Below are 24,643 nucleotides of genomic sequence, written 5' to 3'. Positions count from 1 at the left end.
AAGGAGTAATACTATTCAGAAATTCGATGGGGAAATTTTCCTTTGTTTCTTTGTTATGGGGTGGGGCCACAACATTAGTAACAAAGAAACAGAATTAAAACGTTATTGTGGGGAGCCGCTACGGTGTTTTGGACAGGTTCAAGCCTTGGACTGATGAGAGGGCACAGTCCTCTCATTGCCACGTGCAAGTCCCAGCTTGGAGGGCAGGGCCCTCCCAGCACAATTATAGCCAACAGCTGTAGTTGTAAGCTTGAACCTATGGTCCTAACATCTGGCCCCACGTGCCTGAGTGATATAGGCTTGATAGAGTTCAGGTGCATGTAGTTGAGTAGGATTGAAACCCAGGAGAATGTTGTAAACATCTTGGTCACGCCCTTACTTTGCCTCATAGCATCTGCTATAAAATAAAGGCATGGCTGTGGGTGTGGTCGCTGTCTCTCAGAGAAGCAGCGTCCCACCGAGACCCGGCTTTCATTCTCTTGTCTGTCTTTTCTAAGCCTTTCAGCCACCCCCACTCAGGTTCACCCTTGGCTGTGCTGGCGGGGTACACTTTATAAAGATATGCCTCCACGCTTCCAGGGTGGGTTCCTACCTCAAACCCTGCCCTTACAGGAAACAGCTCCGGGAAACAGCTTGGGGGAGGGTGCAGCCGTTGCCAAGACAACCCCTGCAGGACTGACTTCCTTCTGCTTGGTCGCAGTTCTGGTGGTCGTGATGAACACCACCCAGGGTTTTTATATAAGTAGATATAAGTAGATATACATTACCTGTGGACACAGACAATAGGGTAGTGAAGGCCTGGGGTGAGGCGGGAACCAGGTGGAGGGGGGGCAATGGATGGAAAAAGAGGACACCTATAATACTCTCAACAGTAAAGATTTTTTTAAAAGATCGTTGATGTTACATTTTAAAATGGGCAGAAGAGCCCAGCTGGTGTTGCTCAGTGGTTGAGCATGGACCCATGAACCAAGAGGTCCCTGGTTCAGTTCCCAGTCAGGGCCACATGCTTGGGTTGCAGGCTCGATCCCCAGTGGGGGGCGTGCAGGAGGCAGCTGATGGATATGTCTCGTTGATGTTCCTCTCTATATATCCCTCTCCCTTCCTCTCTAAAATCAGTAAAAATGCGTTTAAAAATAATAATAAAATGGGCAAAAGATTTAAACATTTCACAAAAGAAGATAAATAATGACCAATAACCATACAAGAAGATATTCAGTATCACTAGTCATGAGAAAAATACAAATTAAAACCACAATGAGATAATACTTTACCTCCATCAGAACACCTGAAATTAAAGACTGACAATACAAATGTTTGCAACTTGAACTCAAATAAGTTGTTGGTGAGACTGCAAAATGATATAGTTCCTTTTGAAAACAGATTGGCAGGGTGTTGTTGTTTTTTAAATTAAACCTACACTTATATTATTCATTCATTCACTCCAGGATATTAAAAACATCAAGATGTTCACTGTCATGATGCTGAATTTTAAAAAAGTACATATAATTTTATTTTTATGAGTTCTACAATAGGATAAACTAATTGTATTATTTTTCTACTGCTGCCTTAAAAAACAACCAAAATTTCAGAGGCTTAAACAAGACAAATTTATTATCATACAGTTCTGTAGGTCAGAAGTCTAAATATTGGTCTCCTCGGGAAACTGGCAAAGCTGCATTTTCTTCTGTAGGCTCTCAGTAGGATGCATGTCCTTGCCTTTTTGTATGTTTAGACGCTGTCTGCATTCCTGGCTCTTGGTCCCCTTTCTCCATCTTCAAGCCAGCTTTACACCACAATGACCTCCTCTTCTGCCTCCCTCTTCAACTTTTAAGGACTCTTGTGATTCCAGTGAAAACCCATTCAGATAATTCAAGATAATCGTCCTATTTTAAGGTCAACCGATTAGCAACCATATTTCTATCTGTAACTGTAATTCCCCTTTGCCATATAAAGTACAGTGGGGCCTTGACTTATGAGTTTAATTCGTTCCGTGATGGAGCTCGTAACTCAAATTACTCGTATGTCAAATCAAAAAGTGAATGAGTGAGACACGTGATGCTGGGCTGATGTTGTGGCGTTCACTGTGACGTTCGCTGCGCCAACTAGCGGTGGGGTATCTGAAGCTGGTTCGTAACCCGAATTTTAGCTCGCAACTCAAAGCAAAAAATCGGCCGAGAGATGGCTCGTATCTCGAAAAACTCGGTAGTCGCGACACTCATAAGTCAAGGCCCCACTGTACAGGTCCTAAGGATAAAGTCTAGGGCATCTTTGCAGACCATTAATGTAAGGTGAAAAAAAATCAAAGTGGTGATTGCAGACAATGGTGGGGTGAGAAAAATTGACTGGGAAGGGATGGATGTGTGGCAATTTTCTTGCAAAATAGAAATATCCTATATTATGATAGAGGTATATGTTATAAAGATGTATTTATTTGTCAAAAGTGCACAGCAAAGGTGAGTGTATTTCAGTGTATGTAAGAGTACTATTAAAAGTAAAAATAGCCCTAACCGGTTTGGCTCAGTGGATAGAGCATCGGCCTGCAGACTCAAGGTTCCCAGGTTCGATTCCAGTCAAGGGCATGTACCTTGGTTGCGGGCACATCCCCAGTGGGGAGTGTGCAGGAGGCAGCTGATCGATGTTTCTCTCTCATCGATGTTTCTAACTCTATATCCCTCTCCCTTCCTCTCTGTAAAAAAATCAATAAAATATATTTTTTTAAAAAAAGTAAAAACAAATGACAGGGGCATTGGGAATGGATGGAGGAATAGATGAAACAAGGATGACAGGATGTTATTTTCGAAGCTGGTAACAAGTACCTGGAAGCTCATTATTCTGTTTACTCTGTTTTAATTTGGAATTTTTCATATTAAAAAATTAAAAGAATGTTCATTTAGTTCTAAATAGTTAAGTCCTTAAAAGCCATGAAAATGTGTATTTGTAAAATTGAATCCGATTTATTTCAAATGTTAATTTTAAAATACCAAACTTTGCAGTAATAACTAACTTCTCTTTTTGGCAGCCATGAAGAACTATACTCAGGTCGCCCTTATGGAGCCCTTGATTCAGGTTTCAATAGTGTTGACAGTGGTGATAAGAGATGGTCGGGGAATGAAGTAAGTGTTTATTCTTTTCTGCATGTTATAATTCCTGATTAAGGGAAAATCAAATGATGAAAATGAAAAGTTCCTTAGTAGGGTTCAATTTCTCATTACATAAAATATACAGAAAAACCAAAGGAAGGGTATAAATTCCACATAGTCATACCATCCAAAAATTGTTTCTTCACTATCTTTTTACCATGTGTGTTTTACATGTTTGTTACCTCAATGTCTTGTATAAATAATTTTATATCCTAGAAACCTAAGCAAGAACTGAGCCAGTTACAACTGATGGGTAAAGAAATGGGAACCTTAGTAAAGAATATCCACATGCTCAAGATAACTTTCTTAGCCAATTATATCAGATTTCTCTTTTGTTTAGTTATTAGTACTATATTTTCTCTTTTCATAAATTACTAAAGTATAATATTTTAGCTACAGGTTGGGTTAAGTGATTAAGTACCATTTATAACATCATTTGGGAGTCAAAAGCAAATTAATTTTAGGTGTGCACCAATTTGTAAAATTACTTCTTGAGTGGGTATGTACATAATTTTGGTTCTACCCATATCCTATATAATAAAAGCCTAATATGCTAAGTGTCCAGTCATCCATTCAACCAATCAAAGCATAATATACTAATGATATGCCAAGGCCGCTCAACCGCTTGCTATGACATGCACTGACCACCAGGGGGCAGACGCTCTAACCGGTAGGTTAGCTTGCTGCTGGGGTCCGGATGATCGGGACTGAGTGAAATGAGCCAGACACGCCCTGGAGCCCTCCCACAGCCCCTCCCCAGTTGGCCAACCTCCCGCATATCTCCCCGGCCCCAATCATGCACTGGTGGGGTCCCTCGGCCTGGCCTGCGCCCTCTCGCAATCCGGCACCCTTCAGGGGATGTCGGAAAGCAGGTTTCGGCCCGATCCCGCTCAACACAGGAGCTTCTCCCTAGTGGTCAGTGCACTCCCACATGGGGAGTGCTGCTCAGCCAGAAGCCGGGCTCACGGCTGGCGAGTGCAGCGGCAGTGGCAGGGACCTCTCCCGCCTCAGCGGCAGTTGGACATCTCCCAAGGGCTCCCAGACTGTGATAGGGCACAGGCCGGGCTTAGGGACCCCCCCCCCTCCCCCCGAATGTGTGAATTTCATGCACCGGGCCTCTACTAGATACATATATGTAAATACTTTAAGTTCATGTACATATGTATACAGGGTGGGGCAAAAGTAGGTTTACAGTTGTGAGTACACCAAATACAGAGTATATACTTCTACTAGAGGCCCGGTGCACGGATTCGTGTACCGGTGGGGTCCCTTGTCCTGGCCTGCGCCCTCTCGCAATCCGGGACCCCTTGGGGGATATCAGATTGCCAATTTCGGCCCAATCCCCGCAGGCCAGGCCAAGGGACCCCACCGGTGCACGAACCTGTGCACTGGGCTGTTTTCAGCCTGATCCCTGCAGGCCGGGCCAAGGGACCCCACCGGTGCACGAACCTGTGCACCGGGCCTCTAATATGCATATAAGATCTTTGGTTAATCTCTCCATCCCCCCTTCCCTCTGAGATTCATCAGTGTGTTCCACGTTTCCATGCCTATGCATTGAGCATCTGCCCCCTGGTTGTCAGTGTGCGTCATAGCTACCAGTCAAACAGTTGAACAGTCACTTAGGCTTTTATATATAGAGATTATTTATTAATTATTATGTTATTTTCCATATGATCAACTATAAACCTACTTTTGCCCCACCCTATATTTATAGTCATACATACCCTTCTATATCACCTGAGGATATGTTTTTTATAGATCTGAGAGACAGATCTATAAAAAGATCTGAGAGAGAACCCAGGGATGGGACCCTCAACCTCAGTATATGCCCTAACCAGGAATCTAACCCGCAACATTTTGGTATATGGGATAATGCTCCAATCAGCTGAGCCACCCAGCCAGGGGCATTTTAACCATTCCTAAGTGTACATTTTAGTGGCATCAAGTACATTCACATTGTTGAGAAACTTTCACCACTATGCATATCCAGAACTTTTGGGGTATTTTTTCCTTAAATATACATTTTAATGAGTTTATATTATATCCATGCTTTTAAATACTTGGTAATCTAAAATGTAGAATGATGTTTTTTAATGTTTCTGCTATTTTTTTAAGCCTACAGATGAATTTTCAGATCTGCCTCTTCGAGTAGCAGAAATTACTAAAGAACAAAGACTACGAAGAGAAAACCAGTACCAAGAGAATCGCAGCAGTGTAGTAGTAGCAAATGGAGGTAAATATAATTCCTGATGACATTTGAAGTTTTTATAATTACTCTAAAAAATGGTCTTTTTCACACCTACTCCTTTGGTTTGTGTATTTGTAGTTTCTTCAACTCTTCTTTTAAAGTCTTTCTCTTATAAGCCAGTCAATGAAGGAAAAATACCACATGATCTCACTCATTCATGGATAATAAAGACCATTATAAACTTATGAACAATAATAGATACAGAGGCAGAGCTGCCTCAAACAGATTGTCAAACTGCAGCAGGAAGGCCGGGGAGGGTTGGGCAGGAGGGAGGGGGGTAAGAGATCAACTGAAGGACTTGTATGCATGCATATAAGCATAACCAATGGACATAAGACACTGGGGGGTAGGGGAGGCCAGGGGATTGTCAAGGGCGGGGGGGAAAACTTTAAGCAATAAAACAATAAAAAAAATTTTTTTAAAAATAAAGTCTTTCTCTTATATGATTGGGAAAAAATTGTTTTTTGTTGAGATTAAATTTCAATTTCTCTATATTTTCAGGCTTTCAGTTAAAATACAGTGCTTCTCTCTTACCTTTATTTTGGGAGGAAACTTTATTAACGACAATTTATCTGGATTAGATTTTTGTTAATCTAAATTTAACCCGAATCTTCTTTTGAAGTACTAGTCTTCTTTCAAAGATTCTTTTTGTGGTCATTACTTTACCTTTTTTAGGAATTCAGTGCTATTCTTCATTACCTTTTTCTTCATCTGGAATTGTGCTCTTCAAGGGCATCTGAATCTGAGTCATCCATATTCTGATATTTTAATATTTGTAATTTAAAATTGTTTTTATAGCTCATTAACAGACAGAACTCTTTTTGTTTGTACTTCTGCGGCAGACTTGATTTTCGTATTCTACTCAATATTGCTTTAACTTGAATTTTTAAATTTTGAGGGTTAGCCACAAGGGAGAAATGACTTTGATTTTCCAGAAATCTATTGTATTATCTGAGAAGATGCTTAATCTCTGACTCATTATTTCAATTAAGTGGTTTGCTATCTTTTTTTCCTACCATCTTATATTCTTTTTTTTACTACTGTTATTTAGCATTTCATTCATATTTTAGTAGTTTTCTTTTTACTCTTGCTTGTATATGTAATAATCTTTCTCATTGATTCATTTCAGCCTTAAAATAATGTCTATATCTGTGCTGTCCAGTATAGTAGGCACTAGCCACATGTGGTTATTGAGCATTTGAAATGTGGCTTTTCTGAATGGAGATGTACTATAAGTGTAAACAGATTTTTGAAGACTTTGCATGAAAAAAGGAATGTAAAATAATATTTTATATTAATTACATGTGGTAATAATATTTTAGATCTCTTGGACAAAATAAAATATATTATTAAAATTAGTCAACTTTTCTTTTGACGTTTAGAAATGTGGCTACTAGTTAATTTAAAATTACATACGTGGTTTACTTTTGTGGCTTACATTCTATTTCTCTTGGACAGTGTTGGTCAAAATAGTATAAAAAATGATATTGCATTCTTGGGAAGTAGTCATAAAATGAATTATTTATTTAGTCACACAAGTTGTAGCACATTGGGAAAAAATGCATTTATGTACCTGGTTTCTAATGTGGATGTAGACCTTTTCATCCTTTTACCTATTAATATAACTAGTAACTCAAAATTTATTTTTGTATTAACTTCAGTTATGGAAATATTTAGAAATAATTGAATTAGAAAACTAGATTGAGAAGTAGACTTCTTCAAATTCACTATTCCTAGAAACTGCAACTTTTAGCCAGCCTACAGAATATCATACAGTAATAGCTGGGGTTTAATACATCTCTAGAGAAACCATCTTCATAGCAAGTATTTTTTTTCTAGCGTGCCATTTTAACTGGATTTTTAAATGGCTAGTTTCTAAGCTTAACAATAATGGGGTACTCCGAAACTTATTAGAAGAAATAATGATGTGATTTTATACTTTATTTATATACTTCTCCTCACCCCAAAACATTTTGAGAATAAAAAATTCCCCAAATGATTTTCTTCTATCCACAAACTGCTATAAAATATCTACAATGCTGACCTCTAGAAAATAATTTTTAAATAGAAAATCTTTGTTCTGGTTATGGACAACAGTTATAGGAAGGGAAACAGTAGTCAGTATCTATTTCTTTATCTCCAAGTTCACTTTCCTCCAATCCTTTCTCTTTTCTTTTGAGTTGATTGTGTTAGGTTTTCTGCCTTCCCACCTCTTCAAAGTGAGGTATGATTACGCCCAAAATCTAAAACTTGGGGAAAGAACCTAAAAGAAGACGTACCTTCCAATGTTTAAAAATTATTCTTTCTTTCTTTGTATCAAAAACTCAGACTGTCTTATTTAAAACAGTAAAGAGCTGTCCATAGAAAAAATAAATATTAGAGGTCTGTATTCTAATACTTATCATCAATTACTGTATGCTTTAGTGAATTAAGACTAATGTTTTTCTGAAGCCTATTTTTGTGAGTGGCCATGGACTAATAATAAAAGCTTACAAAATTTAAACTTCTCATTTCTTCCACTTTCAGAATAGAAAATGTTAGGGAAAAGGAAAAAATGCAATGTAATGTCTTTCATTAGCTATCTAATTTGAATGTTTTTTTCCTGATGTGTGTGTGATGTGGACAGTGGAACACGATCTGGATCAAATTGACTACATTGACAGCTGTACTGCAGAGGAAGAAGAGGATGAGGTGAGGCAACCCAAGGGCCTGGACTCAGACAGCCTCAGTTCACAGTTTATGGCATATATTGAACAACGGCGAATCTCTCATGAGGTAGTACACATATTTAAGCCTAACTATGTTGCTACCCCCTAGTAAAATAATTTATGGTAGTATAAATTTCTGTCCTATCAGTGATTTGTTGGTTTAGGCCTTATTATTTGTTTTATTATGTTCAGTTCCAGTTTCATTACTGAATTTTTCAGATTCATTTTTAAAGATCAGACAATAGTCTCAAATAGGGTTTAGGTTTATTTTTCAAATAAAAAGACAGATTTCAGAATTTTTAAAAAAGAATTTAAAAAGTCCTAAGAGTATTCTATGCCTTTGGAGAAAATGCAAAGGAATGTGATGCTTTTAATTGTTGTTCTTACTGCTTTTTTATTGTTACATATTGATAATCATAGTTTGATCAGTAACTAAGAATTGTACCAAACCGATGACTTTCAGAGCAACATAGAAACTTAACCATAGAATTTGTATAATGAGCTTAATGATATTGGAGCTTCTATTCTCAGTCACACAGAATATAAATTGTTTGCCAATAAAATTCTTGAATGTCTCTTATAGTGGAGCATTGAGTTGCTGTATAAAACAAACAAGCATTCAGTCCACTGCAAGAACTTTGCCAGTTCCCCAAAGGTCTCAAGTAGAAATAGCATTCTTGACTAAATCTTGTCAGCATAATAAAATGGCTCCACTTTAGTTTGTGCGTTGTTAATGTCTGGTGTTGGTCCCAGGTTCTGAACAGAGGTTATTGAGAAACACTTGGGCCTTTTTGAAGAATGATGAAATAGAGAATAATCATTTCAAGTGGGACATGTTAGGAAGTGATATTATCATTCTTTTAAAAAACCCTTTGGTTTTCCTATCTGAAGGCTTTTGAACACAGTATTTTTGTTGGCATTCAGAAGGCACTCCTGTATTTAAAGTTGAATGAAGTTATATAAATCCGAGTCCTGCAGCCCAGAGATATAAGTGTGTTCCAGGTGATGAATGGAACTATTTGTGGTTCAGGCTATAAACATCCCTGCTAGAGCAACTACTTTGTAATAAAGTTAAAATCAACAGTGTACACTATAATCTTTTTTTAAAATATGTTTTTATTAATTTTAGAATGAGAGGAAGGGAGAGGGAGAGAGGTAGAAACATCGATTAGAGAGAAACATTGATTGGCTGCCTTTTGCACTCCCCCATCTGGGGATATACCCTGATTGGGAATCAAACCAGCGACCTCCCAGTGCATGGTTCAATACTCAGCCACTGAGCCACACCAGCTGGGCAACAATGCACACTGTAATATTAAAGGGAATCCTTTTTATTTTCTTAAGGTCTCTTTGATCATTTTATGGTTAATTAGACTGTATAAATGAGGTATCTCTACTAAAAGTGATAATGCCTATTACTCTACTGGTGAAAAATTGTAGAACCATTTCTTCAATCCATTATATTGGCTAGTTTGTAATAATATGTTCTTAATTCTTGCTACCTGTTATGTATGGTAGTCTTTATGTCTGCCATACGGCTGTTTATGACTTCTGTTTCATAAAGCTTTCTAAAATTTGGCATCTATAAAAATATGATGAAGCAACCCTGGCTGGTGTGGCTCCGTTGATTGAGCGTTATCCCATACACCAAAACATTACAGGTTCGGGATCAGGGCACATACCCAGGTTTTAGGTTTGATCCATGGTCGGGGTGCAACCTATTGATCTTTCTCTCTCTCTCTCTCTCTCTCTCTCTGTCTCTCTCTCTCTCTCTCTCCCCCTCCCCCTCCTTTCTCTCTCTTTTTCTTTCAAAGCAATTTAAAAGAAAAAAATATTTTTAATGTGATGAAGCAGTATTATTTTAGATCAGCGGTTCTCAACCTATGGGTCCCAACCCCTTTGGGGGTCGAACGACCCTTTCACAGGGGTCGCCTAAGACCAACGGAAAACACATATATATTACATATTGTTTACAGTAGCAAAATTACAGTTATGAAGTAGCAATGAAAATAATTTTATGGTTGGGGGTCACCACAACATGAGGAACTGTATTAAAGGGTCGCGGCATTAGGAAGGTTGAGAACCACTGTTTTAGATGGTTTAATAACCAGTGAAGCCCTATCTGTGGTCAGCAAACTGCGGCTCGCGAGCCACATGCAGCTCTTTGGCCCCTTGAGTTTGGCTCTTCTTAGGCCTTAGGAGTACCCTAATTAAGTTAATAACAATGTACCTACCTATATAGTTTAAGTTTAAAAATTTGGCTCTCAAAAGAAATTTCAATCGTTGTACTGTTGATATTTGGCTCTGTTGACTAATGAGTTTGCCGACTAATGCTAGCTGATTTGGCTCAGTGGATAGAGTGTCAGCCTGTGGACTGAAGGGTCCTGGGTTCGATTCCAGTCAAGGGCACATGCCTGGGTTATGGGCTTGATCCCCAATAGGGGTGTGCAGAAGGCAGCGAATCAATGATTCTCTCTCATCATTGATGCTTCTATCTCTCTCCCTCTCCCTTCTTCTCTGAAATCAATAAAAATGTTTAAAAGAAAACTGAAGTTTTTTTATGTTCTTGAATAGTATCTGAAAATGGGTTAAGATACTAATCTGTTTGAGATTTTAAACACTCTGCTATTATTTGATTTTATTATAAATCTCTCACATATGTAGAAGTATGATAAAATAGGGTATGATTTACAGAATATGACTTTTTTTAATTAAACCAATGTCATATACATTTTGTTGTGAAAATTTCATCTGCCTCTTGCCATAAATTTAGATAATTGTAGTGTAAAACAGTGATAAGTCACTGATGTTAACATACTGGGAGAGATTTTTGTTTATTTTTTAAAAATCCATATTCACTGAAATTAGAATAATGATTCTCTTGTCAGGATTCTAAATTTATATTTCATATGATTCTCATGCCCAGACTTTAAGGGAGTCAGCTTTTAGTTAGCCCTTTGGAATAGCTCACCAAAGATATTCTAGTCATGTGTGATATACCTATTTCTTGGAGCTAGACTATAACTAGTTTTACATTTGACTTTTAGGTATACTTTTTAGATAAGTTTTTTTTCCCTTCAACAATATGCATTTTGATGATTATTTTTGGTGTTGAAATAAGATTGCATTGTTTCTATAGATTTTCATTTGACAAAATACGTTGCTGTGATAACCTGCAAGTTTCTACCTTTGTAAATTTTTTTTCATATCACTTAAGTCAGTTTAATTTTCCTCAGTAATGTTTTTTGAAATGATCTTTACCCTTTAGTTTATAAATAAATCAAATCGCCAGTATTTCTCTTTTAATTAATATTTTGCCAAAAAAGACATTACTTTTTCTTTATCTTGATATCCCACCAACTTCCCCAGAACTATATAGATGACAAACATGAGTAACAATTTGTGATGATGAAGAAATAAAGAAATGTGATCTGCCAAATAAATTCTTCATTACTAGAAATATTCAAAAGAAGCTGAGTAAAAGGGCTGGTTAGGTAGGAATTTCTGTGGATGGAAATTTGTACTGGATGACCTCTAAGATCCTTTCCAATGCTAACATCTTATTCATTTATACTCTATGTCCACTATAATTTATATAATACAGTGAGAAGAAAATCTACTTTTTTGAAAATAAAATAAACATTTTTGGATTATGAGTAGTTTTGTGTTTACCAAAGCAGTAAGATAGCCTATAATCCTTTAAACATAAAAATTCACATTTGAAAATTTTGTGATAATATTATAATGTTTTTTAGTGTAATATATATATTCCTAAATGTCAAGTTGAATGTGAACTGTGTAATCACAGTGTTCTGGATATATATTTAAATTGATTTATTTCTGCTCTTTTGGTGTAGAGTTCACCAATAAAACCAGTACCCATGAGGGAGTTTCAAAAAACAGAAGACATAAAAAGATATTCACATCAAAACAGGTTTGAAAAACCAATTCTATTCATTTTTTTCTGTCTTAACACTCAATAAAAAGCATGAAATGATTTTAGTTTTATATAGATCTATGTATAATGAAGACATTTAGATACTGTGTGTTTTAGACACTCTGTATTTAGAACTGGGTGATAATGTGCCTTTGTGCTCATATAATAGCAAAATAAGTAAAATTGATTTATTGTTTCTAAATTCAGATCACCTAAAGCATTACCTAAACAATTATTTGATTTGTAGATACTTAATAACAATGAGATTTTTATGGTGATAATCTGGATTTATCCATAAAGAAAGCTAAATGAAATTCTCAGCCTTTGTTTTTTTTGCTTCCTCTTTGTTTTTATGAACTCCTAAAGCAGTAGACTTGGCATGCCTATTCTTAAAACAATAGTATATTTACTATGTAGACGTGTCATACATAGTTCTTTACTTATGCTTGACAGGATATTATAGTTTAGGGGACTGAGATATAGATAGATAAAGAAAATGGGGAGAGTAAAGACATTTATAACTAGGCCTTTTATAGTCTCATCAGTCAGTTCATAGTGATTTAGTTAAATTTTGTATCTTTGAAATTTATCTCAAAATGACTTTTTAGTTGCCATGTCTATTTCTACTGAGGGTGTAGTGTTCTGAGATTCCAATTCAGGGATTTCCTATTACATTTTCCCACTTTGAATGGACCTAGACTCTATCTCCTGGCCCTGTTAGTTCTTATATTCATCACAAATAAAGCTCAAGATCTCTAGAATTTAGTATAAAACCTCAAGGTGAAAGCCAGCTTTTTAGCCCAGTTGCCTTATGTATTGGTTTCTAATGCTTATGTAACAAATTATCACAAATTTAGCAGCTTAAAACACGCCCATTTATTGTATCACAATTCTGCTGGGTAGAAATCTGAACAGGATTTCCTTGGTTCTTTGCTTTGAGTCTCACAAGGCTGAATCAAGGTATTCCCTGGCCTGGATTCTTGTCTGGAGACCCTGGGGGAGAATCCCCTTCCGGGATTATACAGGTTGTTGGCAGAATTCATTTCCATGCAGTTACAGACTAAGGTCCCATTGCCTGGTTGTCTATCAGCTGGGAGTCATTTTCAGCTTCTAGAGTCCACCCACATTTCTTAGTTCATGGCTTTTTCTATATCAAGCCAGCAGTGGTGGACCAAATCCTTCTCACATTTTGAATCTCTCTGATTTCTCTTTCTGCTGCACCTCACAAACTATATTGCCTTCCTCTTCTTTTAAGGGTCCATATGATTTTATTAGGCCCACATGGGTAATCTCCCCATTTTAGGTCAGCTGATAAGTAACTTTAATTTCATCTGCAAAGTCCTTTCGATGTGTAATGTGTTCACTGGAGTAACATCAGATGTGGGGATCATAGGGGCCAAAAATCTGTCTATTAAACTTTAATACAGAGTTTCTATTTTTACTTATTTTTATAATCTGTGAATTCTTTATTTTCATGGCGCTTCAGCAGTGTATTTTAAAATACTATTTTATTCAACATTTTAGTTGTTTCCATTGGAAGAGTCATTCAGAGTATGTAATCTGCCACAGTGCTAGAAACTGAAGCCATGATTATATTCATCCACAGGGGATTGGTCCCAGGACCACTTCGGATTCCAAAATGTGCAAGTCTGAGTTTGCTCTCCATATCCCTGGGTTCCACATTGGGAGATTCAACCAATCATGGATTTAAAATGTTGGTTGAGCCTGGCCAGTGTGGCTCAGTGGTTGAACGTCGACCCATGAACCAAGAGGTCACCAGTTCGATTCCTGGTCAGGACACATGCCTGGGTTGCAGGCTTGATCCCCGGTAGGGGATGTGCAGGAGGCAGCCAATTAATGATTCTCTCTCATCATTAATGTTTCTATCTCTCCCTCTCCCCTCCTCTCTGAAATAAATAAAAATATACATAGTTTTTAAAAGTTACATGCAGATTTTTAACTGTGCAAGGGGGTGAGGGTTGATGTTCCTAACTGCCGCATTGTTCTAGTGTCAACTGTACTTCATTTTTTCAATTAGATATTTGCTCAGTATCTACGTGCTACTTCTATGTGCCAAGTACTTTTCTAGGTATTTGGGAAAAGCTGTAAACTTTAGTCAAAGTTCCCATCCTCATCGTGCTTATATGCAAATGGACTTGATAATTAGAACCTACAAAACAATATCACCTCTAACTACTGGCAACTTCAGGCTACCAAGACCTGTCTTAACCAAAATATCAGTCCTCCAGTTACACTCAAAGGAATTGAGTCAGTTTAACAAACTACTACTTGCCCGTTAGTCATTGCTGAAAAGAAAGTTGCTTACTTTGTCCTCCCAATTGCCCTTCCCACCCCTTACCCTCCATGTACATTGCTCCCACCTCCCCCTTCCACACACACATAGTACCTACCCACCTGGAGAATAATAAAGGTAGGGGGATAGATTATGATAAATTGTTAAGTATTTTATAGTTATTTGCCAAGATGGATTAAATAAGTGTAAAGTTAAAACTAACAAAAATTATTGTTTTTGAAAGTGTTTACTTATTATCTAAATGTCATTTTAGTTCAGGGGAGGTGATAGTATCATGCTTAGTCTTGTAAAGTTTATTAATTTCTATTGGAAGCAATATAGAATTAAAAAACATTTGGCTAATAATCATAGTGTAAAATTTCAGGTCCTAAATGTCAAAAAGTCACTGTTGCAACACTGTTAGTTTTAAAGACACAGATGAGTAACAGAGACTTGAAACACCAAGTCCAGTTCAGGAAAAAGATAAATACCAAACTGTAAGAATTAACACTGATAAAACTGAGAGGCAAGTTTTACTATTTTTTAAGCATTAAATCAGGTTTCATCATTTTCTTGAAAATAAAAACCAAGAGTATCTTTACTTTTGCTCTTAAAATTGCTTCATCAATTGAAAATGGAAGTCGGAGTTCTTTGCAAGTACAGTTACCAGGTTCTGTAGTATTCCAGATTTCTGTTGATAAATGACTTTGTATATAAAACGATCTCCATTTATATGTATCTTGTTTCAATCAAGGTAGTAAAGAAGATAACATTTATGCTGTAAAAAAATGATACTGTTTGAAAGTGATCTCTAATTGTATTATCAGCATTGGCTGATCACAGACAGTTGTTAGCTGTCTATAACTTGATCAGTGATATCATCACGTGAAACATGAGTTGGAGACATCAGGTATTCCTGTAGCTTAACTTAATGACTTGGGCTCAAGTTTACAAAATTTATTTAGCCTTTAAGTGCTCACTAGACAGTTTGCCTGTTGATGAACAGAAAGCTACATTAACAATGAAGTTTCACTTGTCTTTTATATATCTGTCTCTCTTATCAAAGAGGGTTTTTTCTTTCTCTTTTTTCTTTTCTGGGTCAGGGTTCCAGTTGGGCCATCTTCTTCACTGTTACCAAGTCACAATCAGGTAAAAAAAATGTTCTGTTTTAGTTTTTATTGTTTTTAAACTAAGATGGTTTTCTTTTTTTATAATACTTAAGTTACTATTAATTGCCAGATATCTGTGAACTTCACTACCTGTCTCCTCAGTCATACAGTTAATATAATATGTACACCTGATACTAGCTAATAGTGTTTTTAGATACCAGACAGAAAATAAATCTTTATCCACATGATGGCTTTATCCTGTATAATAAAAGGCTAATATGCAAATAGACTAAACAGTGGAATGACCAGTCGCTATGATGCGCACTGACCACCAGGGGGCAGACATTCAATGCAGGAGCTGCCCCCCGGTGGTCAGTGCACTCCGACAGGGGGAGCACCACTTAGCCAAAAGCCGGGCTCGTGGCTGGGGAGCGCAGCAGTGGTGGCTGGAGCCTCTCCCTCCTCCACAGCAGCACTAAAGACTCCTTGGGGGATGTCCGCCTGCCAGTGTGGGGAGTGGGCCTGAGCCGGCAGGTGGACATCCCCTGAGGGGTCCTGGACTGCGAGAGGGTGCAAGTGGGCTGAGGGGGACCCCTCACCCCCCGCCTCAGTGCACGAATGTTGTGCACCAGGCCTCTAGCAGTACATATAAGAACACAGTGCAAAATGAGAAAAAAAAAATAGCAATAAACACATTTAAAGAAATGCTAGGTGACTGCAAAGTAAAAGTTGGTTCAGTAGTAGTTCCCTAAATGGATAAGTTGGTCTTTATCCCCACTCTCATATGCAAACTGATTTTTGTTTCAGCTATCACATACAGACTTAGAACTTCCTCAGAGAAGAGAACAATTAGTAGAGCGCACTAGGAGAGAGGCACAGCTTGCTGCCCTACAGTATGAGGAGGAGAAAATAAGGACCAAGCAGATTCAGAGAGATGCTGTCCTGGACTTTGTCAAAGTGAGTCGTTTGAATTCATTTAATGATATTCCTAAAGTTTCTTAGAAGTGTTTATTTGTTTTGCTGAGGCTGTCAGTTTTTGTTGTCTTAATTAAAAGGTTAACTTTTTTTTCCTCATATAAGGAATCTTGAGTAAATAGTGTAATTGTCTCCTATTGGTGATTAGATTAATTGTCCTCATGTAGATAGGCCTGAGGACAATTAGAAGTTATGATCTTGCCCTAACCGGTTTGGCTCAGTGGATAGAGCGTCGGCCTGCAAACTGAAAGGTCCCAGGTTCAATTCTGGTCAAGGGCATGTACCTTGGTTGCGGGCATATCCCCAGTAGGAGGTGTGCAGGAGGCAGCTGATCAATGTTTCTCTCTCATCGATGTTTCTAACTCTCTATCCCTCTCCCTTCCTCTCTGTAAAAAATCAAGAAAATATATATTTTTTTAAAAGTTATGATCTTGCTCTTCTTGCTCTTAGGACAGCAGTCTCTTCCTCTTAATTAGCAATCATTTTATTATCCAGCTGCCATTCTCTCAATCTCTAGTGTGTTAGTTATGAAAATGAAAGTGCCATGCAAATATAAACTGTTGTTATCTAACTTATCTCTAACTTCCTCACTCTACGGAATACCAGAAATCTGTGAGATTCACGGGCCCCTTTAGAGTGATCTTTGATTCCTTCCTTTCTGTTCTCTCCATACCTACTCAATTAACAACTCCTGTTAATACTACCACTTCTTTTTTTCCCCCCTAACATTTTATAGCCTCTGTAGTTGCTTCTAAACATGGTTCATTTTTTGCCTGTATTGCTTAAGTCTTCCTGTTCTGAAATCACCTTGGATTTTTTTTCATAATTAAATAATTGTGTATTTTCGTTCGTTTAATATATGTCTCTCCCATTTATCTATAAATTCCATGAAGACAGGGACCATGTCTATCCTGTTTATTCACTGCTATATCCCTAGATCTGAGCAAGTCTAAGCCTGTAGTAAAGCTCAATAAGTATTTGTTAAATGAATGATTGAATGAATGAATCACTTGTGTCCTCCCAAAGTTTTCTCTCCTGTTTCTTAACTCTAGCCAGAGACCATCTTCTTTAAGTATCATCTACATGATAAGTTCTTTTTTTTTTTTTATTGATTTCAGAGAGGAAGGGAGAGGGAGAGAGAGAAACATCAATGAGGAGAGTGAATCATTGATTGGCTGCCTTCTGCATGCCCCCTACTGGGGATCGAGCCCGCAACCCAGACATGTGCCCCGACTGGACTTGAACCCAGGACCCTTCAGTCTGCAGGCCGACACTCTATCCACTGAGCCAAACCGGCTAGGGCTTTCTTTTTTTCTTTTTTTCAAATGTATCAGCCTATGATGATGATGATCTCTCATGCTCGAGAGGATGATAATTTGCCTAAGGTTAAATACTCAGCTAGTATGTGGCAGAGGAAGGATTCTAATCAAGACAGGCTGAAGAGAAAATGGGAATAAGGTTGAAAAAGAAACAGTTTCTTTAAAAAAAAGACAAGCTGGCTCCAAACCCTACTCTATGACCACAATAATAATGGCTAACTCAATACTATGTCCTGAGTGCTGTTCTGTGCATTATTTTTGATATTTTTTTGTTAATTTTGAGAGAGAGAAACATCACTGTGAGAGAAAAACATCTATGGACAGCCTCCTGCATGCTCCCTACTGGGGATCAAGCCTGCAACCCGGGCATGTGCCCTGACTGGGAATCGAACCTGTGACCTCTTGGTGCATGGGACAACACTCAACCAACTGAGCCACACTGGCCAGGCTATGCTTGACTCTTGGAAAGTTACTCAACCATTTTGTGCCTTTAGTTTCCTCATACATGTAACATTTAACTGTTAAATATTAACTATTTCAGAATTATAGATAGAGCTGATACTTTTACTACTATGGTGAGCGCTACACACCCTACCATCACAGTGGATTTTAAAAATTATAAGAGAGATTTCAAGAGACCATCATTACGCTTGTACATAAATGTGTAGTGAATGTTGACTAAATCATTGAAGATGGGTGGGGGAGGGAGATTTTGAGGCTAAAAATGATGGTTTTAATAGGAGTCTAGCATTGTGAAAAGAACGTAGGATTTGGAGTCAGAAGACATAAATGCAAATCTCGCTTATGCTACTTAAAACTTTGCAGCCTTGCATATGTCACATAACCTCTCTTATCTTCAATTTTCTCATCTCTAAATGATTATGATGTTTGTTTATCTCACAGAATAAAAAGAAGAATCACTTGAGAGATACTGTACATAAGAACACATTGTAAAGCACTGGCTATACAGATGTTATATTTTTATTTGACATAATAACAGAAATTAGCAAATTGGGGAAAAGAGTCAGTTGGTTTGGAAAATTGTGAGTTTGTTTTTAAATGTATTGAACATGAGGTGAGAGTGGGGTTTCCAAGTAGAGTTGTGTCCTCAGGCAGTTGAAATGCAAATGTGAAATTTGCTGATGGTTGAGAGCTCAAGCTGTTAGCATTAGAGTGATATCTAAGCCATTAGAGAAAAAGAATGATTTTAGTAGGAGAACATAGTGAGAGATCACTACCTTGTGAATGTTTGTATGCATGTGTATATTAAAAACATAGTTTTAAAATTTTCTATGTATAGATGTTTATAGACATGAAAATACTGTTGGTCATTTTATTGCCTTTCCTCATTTCAATTGTAAGCTATTTCAGGGAAAGAGCAATATCTTCTAACCAGTAAATCTAGAAAAATGTTATACATAAGAAATACTGAATATGATTATTTTAGTAAATAGAATTTATAATTTCTAGTGTTCCAGCTTCTAACCAATTTCCCTTTTTGGGGGGGTTTGGGGGTTTGTAGCAGAAAACATCACACAGTCCACAAAAACAGCAACACCCCTTAGATGGTGAGGTAAGTCTTTATAATCACCTTTATTTTGGAATTTTTTTTTTGCAATGGAAATGAAATGTTTGGCATGTGCTTTCAGTGATCAAAATATTGCTATTTTCTCTTTTTCCCTCTCAAAATTCTTTTTATTGGATAGAAGAAAACACAAGCCAGGGAGTTTATCAGAATCTGTAGATCAGAGGGTTTTAAAACTATAACCATCCATCTGGAGATTATTTATTTCCTTCCCTATCCCCACCAGAGGTATCATCTTCCTCATCTACTTTCGAAGCATATCACGTAGTGAGAGTTCCAGAGGGGGATCCGGCATGGCTGAATGGTGTCAGTATTAAACAAAAAAACGACTCCACATAGAATTTTCAACTTCATTGCTCATTTCTAAGCATGTATGTTATTCATTATACACTTGTACACATTAGTTAACACACTCTTCCTTTTTTCCCTACATTTTCTTCTTGATGGTCATTCTGGAGAATTCATTATCTAAAAATTAAAGTTTTTCAGGAATATAACAGTGCTAAAATTCTCAGTTATTGTTTTATCTGAGAAAGGTAATAAAGAGATACCTAAACTAGATATCATGACTCTTGAGTTGATTGTTTTGTCACTGGCTCATGTTACTGCTCCATCTATACTTCAGCTTTCTCTTCTGTGAACAAAGAATAATCCCTGTTCCCTCTTTGCTTTAGAAAGTTTATAGGCAAGTAAGATCATATTTGAAGTTGTTTAACCTCTTTGGAAGAAAATCATTACTCAAAACCAACTTACTAGCTCTTATGGTATGTGGATCAAAATGATATTGAATGCAGTCCTATATGTTAGCATCTTCACAATTATGTCTTAATATGGCTCTTTGCTTGTGTATTTGTGAAATATGTCACGTGTTTGCAGTTTGTTTTGACATTGCTTCATTTTTTCCACCTCTCCAGTGTCCCTTCCCATCCAGAAGGTCTCAACACACTGATGATAGTGCCTTGTTAGTGGTAAGAGCCTTGCACAAAATGGAGTTTTAAATTGCTGTGTCTAGAGATTGGACAATAGCGATTGTATTTTTCGTTCAGAAATAATCTCAGTATCATAAAACATGATGGGCATCATTATTCAATGCTTTACAAAATAGCTTGAACTGTTTGCCTACATTATTATTCATGATTTATCCAGTGGTCGGTGTTCTGCAGCTATGATTAAAATACCTTTGTTAATGTTGCAAACGTAAACCATTTGCATTGAGAACCATATTGCCTTTGTATGTGTGTTGGGAGTTTTTTAAATATCATTTCTCATTCCAGGTGCACTTATTTTATTAATAATTAACTCATGAGTCACCTGTGTGTTAAATGGGTTTCTTTACTCCATGATGCTAATTATACAGCTGTGTATTTGGCATCCTATTTTATCATTTCTCTTAAGCTACTGAAAATCCCAAACTTGAAAAAATTACATCTCCATGCCCATTTTTACATTCAAGGGAAGCATTAACTTGGAATGCTATCTACTGATCTTTTTTAACACTGGTTTACTTTTATGGCCTGTTTCATCAGCCAAAAAGCAGTATATTATGAGAACTTTATTGAAAGTTTAACTTTTATCAGCCTTGAAAGATAATTCTAACCATTTACATATTGCTTTTCCCATCATGTTTTGTGTTATTTTTTCACAGTATTATTAAAAGCTAGCAGTTCAAAAATCTGCTGTCTATATCACCTCCTGTCTTATGTGTTAGTAAATGCCGCCATTGTGCATACTACTGCATGAACTGCATACTTCAGCATGAGAGTCCTAGTATGTTAACTTCCATTGTCTGTTCAAATTTCTGTGTGTTCTGCAATCATCATTTCCTTTGAGAGAGATAAAGCACATTTTAACTGGGCAGTTTTATAGATAAATGTAACCACCAACTTCTGAGTTTTAGTGGAAATTAATTGGCATGAGAAGCAACTAATAATTTAAATTAATGCAGAGATATTGAGAGCCTTTGATGATTCAGACAGCTTACCAGAATTATCTCATTCTCTCCTCACAGCAACCTTAAGGTTAATTTATCACCATTTTACAAATGATTACTGAGGCACAGAATGTGTCTTGTCCAGAATGTAACTTGTCCAAGGTCACATAGCTAGTAAGTGCCAGGGTGGGTTTAAGTCTAGAATTGGCTGACTTGAGAACCTGCATTAAACACCATGCTGTATTGCCTCCCATACTATCATTGAAAACAATTTTGGAAACCAAAGATGAGATTTAAGGACACATATAGTAATATAAGTCTGAGTGTCCAGACTTTTTTGCCAAGGAAAAAGTGGAATTTGAAACAATACAATCCCCTTAGCATGAAATTTGAAATGGCCTTCAGCCATTTCAGTATACTTGTATTTTAGTTATCAGTATTCATGTCTCCCCTAAATGAGATGGCCTTTACTCTTTCTCCCATCTTGGAGCCTGAGAAGGCCTGCTTGGAACAGGGCTTCTACAGCGACAAAAGTGACTGGAGGCTGTGATCCAAGGCCATTTTCGCTGGCCCTGAGTGGGGTCTCCGGAACCAGAGGGCCTGTACTGCTCTTCTTAAAATTTAAGGTGTTTATGCCTGAGGTGAAACTGAATGCTGTCTAGGCAAGAGGTGTACTGACGTGTACAAACAAAGAACAACACAGTGACTCCTGGTGGCAAACCGAACGAAACCAAAGTAATCTGGGGAAAGGTAACTCATGCTCATGGAAACAGTGGCATGGTTGGATCTAAATTCCAAAGCAACCTCCTTGCTAAGGCCATTGGACACAGAATCTGTGTAATGCTGTACCCCTCAAGGATTTAAACTTATTGAAGAGCAAATAAATAAAATGGATTTGTTCTCTTGTTAAAAGGGGGGGGGGCACCAAGGGCCATGTCTCACATATTTTTGTGTGCCAGATAGTGTCCAACACTGCAAAAAAGGGCACTTTTTATTTTTTTATTTTTAAAATATATTTTTTATTGATTTCATAGAGGAAAGAAGGAGAGAGAGAGAGAGAGAGAGAGAAACATCAGGGATGAAAGAGAATCATTGATCTGCTGCCTCCTGCATGCCCCCCACTGGGGATAAGTATTAGTAATATTTAATGTCAGTTGTACTAACATTCTCTTGGGGCTGCTCTTCAGGTTTCTGTTGCTTTCATCTGTGTCTCATCTGCATCTATATCCCATCTCTAGATACTTTCTCTTCCCTCCACTCCTTTTTTCCTTCTTTGCCAAAATAATGGCTTTTAGCCCTTTTATATTTGAAATTGACAGTAATTCCAGTACATTTGTGGTAGTGTCACCAAAGGAGGTATGCATGATGCCAAAAGTGGTAAAAAATTATAAATTTATTAGGTTATCTGGAAACCAGATGGGCTAAGCCCCAAAATGGCACCAGAACCCAGGGACTGGGAGTCAGAGGTTTTAAAGGACTCTAGGCGGGCTTTTTTGGCTAGGAATTCTCTGGGCAGGTCCAGATCCTGGGCAAGTCAGAGGGTAAAGTTACTGGTCTTAGCAAATGGAATGTGGGCTAAGCGAAAGGGAATATCGGTTGGGAAATTATCTAAAGGTCAGTTTCCCAGGGGAGGGGATATCGACTCAATTATTTGATCAGACCTAACAGTTTGATTATAAGGAGGCCCAGGAAATCTCAACAGGTAAAGTATACACATTGTATTACTGTTGTTCTTTGGTACATTTCTTCACTTTTTTCTGCCTTAAGATAAATTATGTTGTACTATATGCTGCATGCTTTGGGGTGGGGTGGGGTGAGGGAAGACATTGCTATCAACTCTCATTAAAAATAGTTGTATTTATTTTACTGATCACCTACACACCTTTTTTCTAAACACCCACATGTGTTCTTATTCATCTGTCCCATGGTTCAGATATTTGTGTTCCTAATTTAAATTTCTTAAAATTATTCAACTAATAAAGTCTTTAATATCATTAAGCCTTTGGCATTTTGTTGTTTTAATAGGTATAGTCTTATCCAACACCCTTTGTGAAAGTCCTGTCTTCTCTGATTTCCATCCATGACCAAATGAAAAAATTGTCATGTTTTGAGCAGCTTTTATCTGTAATCAAAATTATGTACAATAAACACTAACACTTACTATCTCTAATTAGTTACATGTAGGGTGGTGAATGGAAAAAGGATTTAAAGAAAAGGACTTGATCAGAGGTAGAAATAAAATGCTGGTTCCTCCTTAAGGTGTGGTGCAGAATTCTCATGTTCTGTCTTCTCACATCAGAACTATTAAATATAACACATCTAATTTGGATTAATTTTGAAAAAATGTTGTTCTTCCATGCTGGTTCTGCTCAATTATTATTATTATTATTATTATTATTTTTATATTTTATTGATTTTTCACAGAGAGGAAGGGAGAAGGATAGAGAGTTGGAAACATCGATGAGAGAGAAACATCGATCAGCTGCCTCCTGCACACCCCGTACTGGGGATGTGCCCACAACCAAGGTACATGCCCTTAGCCGGAATCGAACCTGGGACCTTTCAGTCCGCAGGCTGACGCTCCATCCACTGAGCCAAACCGGTTAGGGCTGGTTCTGCTCAATTAAAATGAGCTCTTTGGACTTTTTTTCTTCTGTCATAGGAACACACAGGACTCATTAGTTTCAAGGCTATTTTGCTAAAATAACCACACATGATGTTCTCTTTTATTTCTAAACTAGAGGCCCAGTGCATGGATTCATGCACCAATGGGATCCCTCGGCCTGGCCTGCATGGATCGGGCCAAAACCAGCTCTCTGACATTCCCCAAGGGGTTCCGGATTGTGAGAGGGCACAGGCCAGGCCGAGGGACCCCACCGGTGCACAGATCTGTGCACCGGGCCTCTAGTGTGCATATAAAATCTTTGGTTAATCTCTTCCTACCCTCCCCCCTTCCCTCTGAGATTCATCAGTCTGTCCCATGTTTTCATGCCTGTGGTTTCTCTCCTGCGTTGAGTGTCTGTGCCTTGTGGTTAGTGTGTGTCATAGCTACTGGTCACATGGTTAGCTGGTCACTTAGGATTTATATATATAAACTAGAGGCCCGGTGCACAAAAATTTGTGCACTCGGGGGGGGGCGGAGGGAGGGGGGTCCCCCAGCCCGGCCTGTGCCCTCTCGCAGTCTGGGACCCCTCGGGAGATAACGACCTGCTGGCTTAGGCCTGCTCCCGGGTGGCAGAGGGCAGGCCCAATCCCTAAGTGCAGCCCCTGGTCAGGCTCAGAGCAGGGCCGATTGGGGAGTTGGGGCGCCGCCCCGTCATGCACAGAGCAGGGCGGATCGGGAGGTTGCAATGCCACCCTCAGTCACGCTCAGGGTAGGGCCGATTGGGGGGTTGGGCC

General features: G+C 38.0%; 1 protein-coding gene and 1 pseudogene across 11 annotated transcripts in view; both read left to right on the top strand.

Moving 5' to 3' along the window:
- The window catches only part of LRCH3 (leucine-rich repeats and calponin homology (CH) domain containing 3), a 109,350-nt gene that overhangs the window by 63,626 nt on the left and 21,081 nt on the right, over positions 1 to 24,643 (top strand). For 5 of the 11 annotated variants that reach the window (XM_014545276.1, XM_014545278.1, XM_014545272.1 and 2 more), the window contains exons 7-14: positions 3,020 to 3,113; positions 5,256 to 5,373; positions 7,994 to 8,163; positions 11,954 to 12,030; positions 15,430 to 15,475; positions 16,243 to 16,392; positions 19,252 to 19,302; positions 20,229 to 20,282. In XM_014545276.1, the coding sequence (XP_014400762.1) occupies positions 3,020 to 3,113; positions 5,256 to 5,373; positions 7,994 to 8,163; positions 11,954 to 12,030; positions 15,430 to 15,475; positions 16,243 to 16,392; positions 19,252 to 19,302; positions 20,229 to 20,282 (760 nt within the window). The remainder of the gene's footprint in view (positions 1 to 3,019; positions 3,114 to 5,255; positions 5,374 to 7,993; positions 8,164 to 11,953; positions 12,031 to 15,429; positions 15,476 to 16,242; positions 16,393 to 19,251; positions 19,303 to 20,228; positions 20,283 to 24,643) is intronic. The other 6 variants (XM_014545280.1, XM_005873142.2, XM_014545277.1 and 3 more) reach the window with 4 other exon arrangements.
- Positions 21,705 to 22,143, top strand: LOC106727280 (annotated as a pseudogene).

This window comes from Myotis brandtii, unplaced genomic scaffold (genome assembly GCF_000412655.1).
Source record: "Myotis brandtii unplaced genomic scaffold, ASM41265v1 scaffold4, whole genome shotgun sequence".
Lineage (NCBI taxonomy): Eukaryota > Metazoa > Chordata > Mammalia > Chiroptera > Vespertilionidae > Myotis > Myotis brandtii.
Note: the sequence above shows the minus strand (reverse complement) of the source record. Positions and strands in the feature narration are given on the sequence as shown.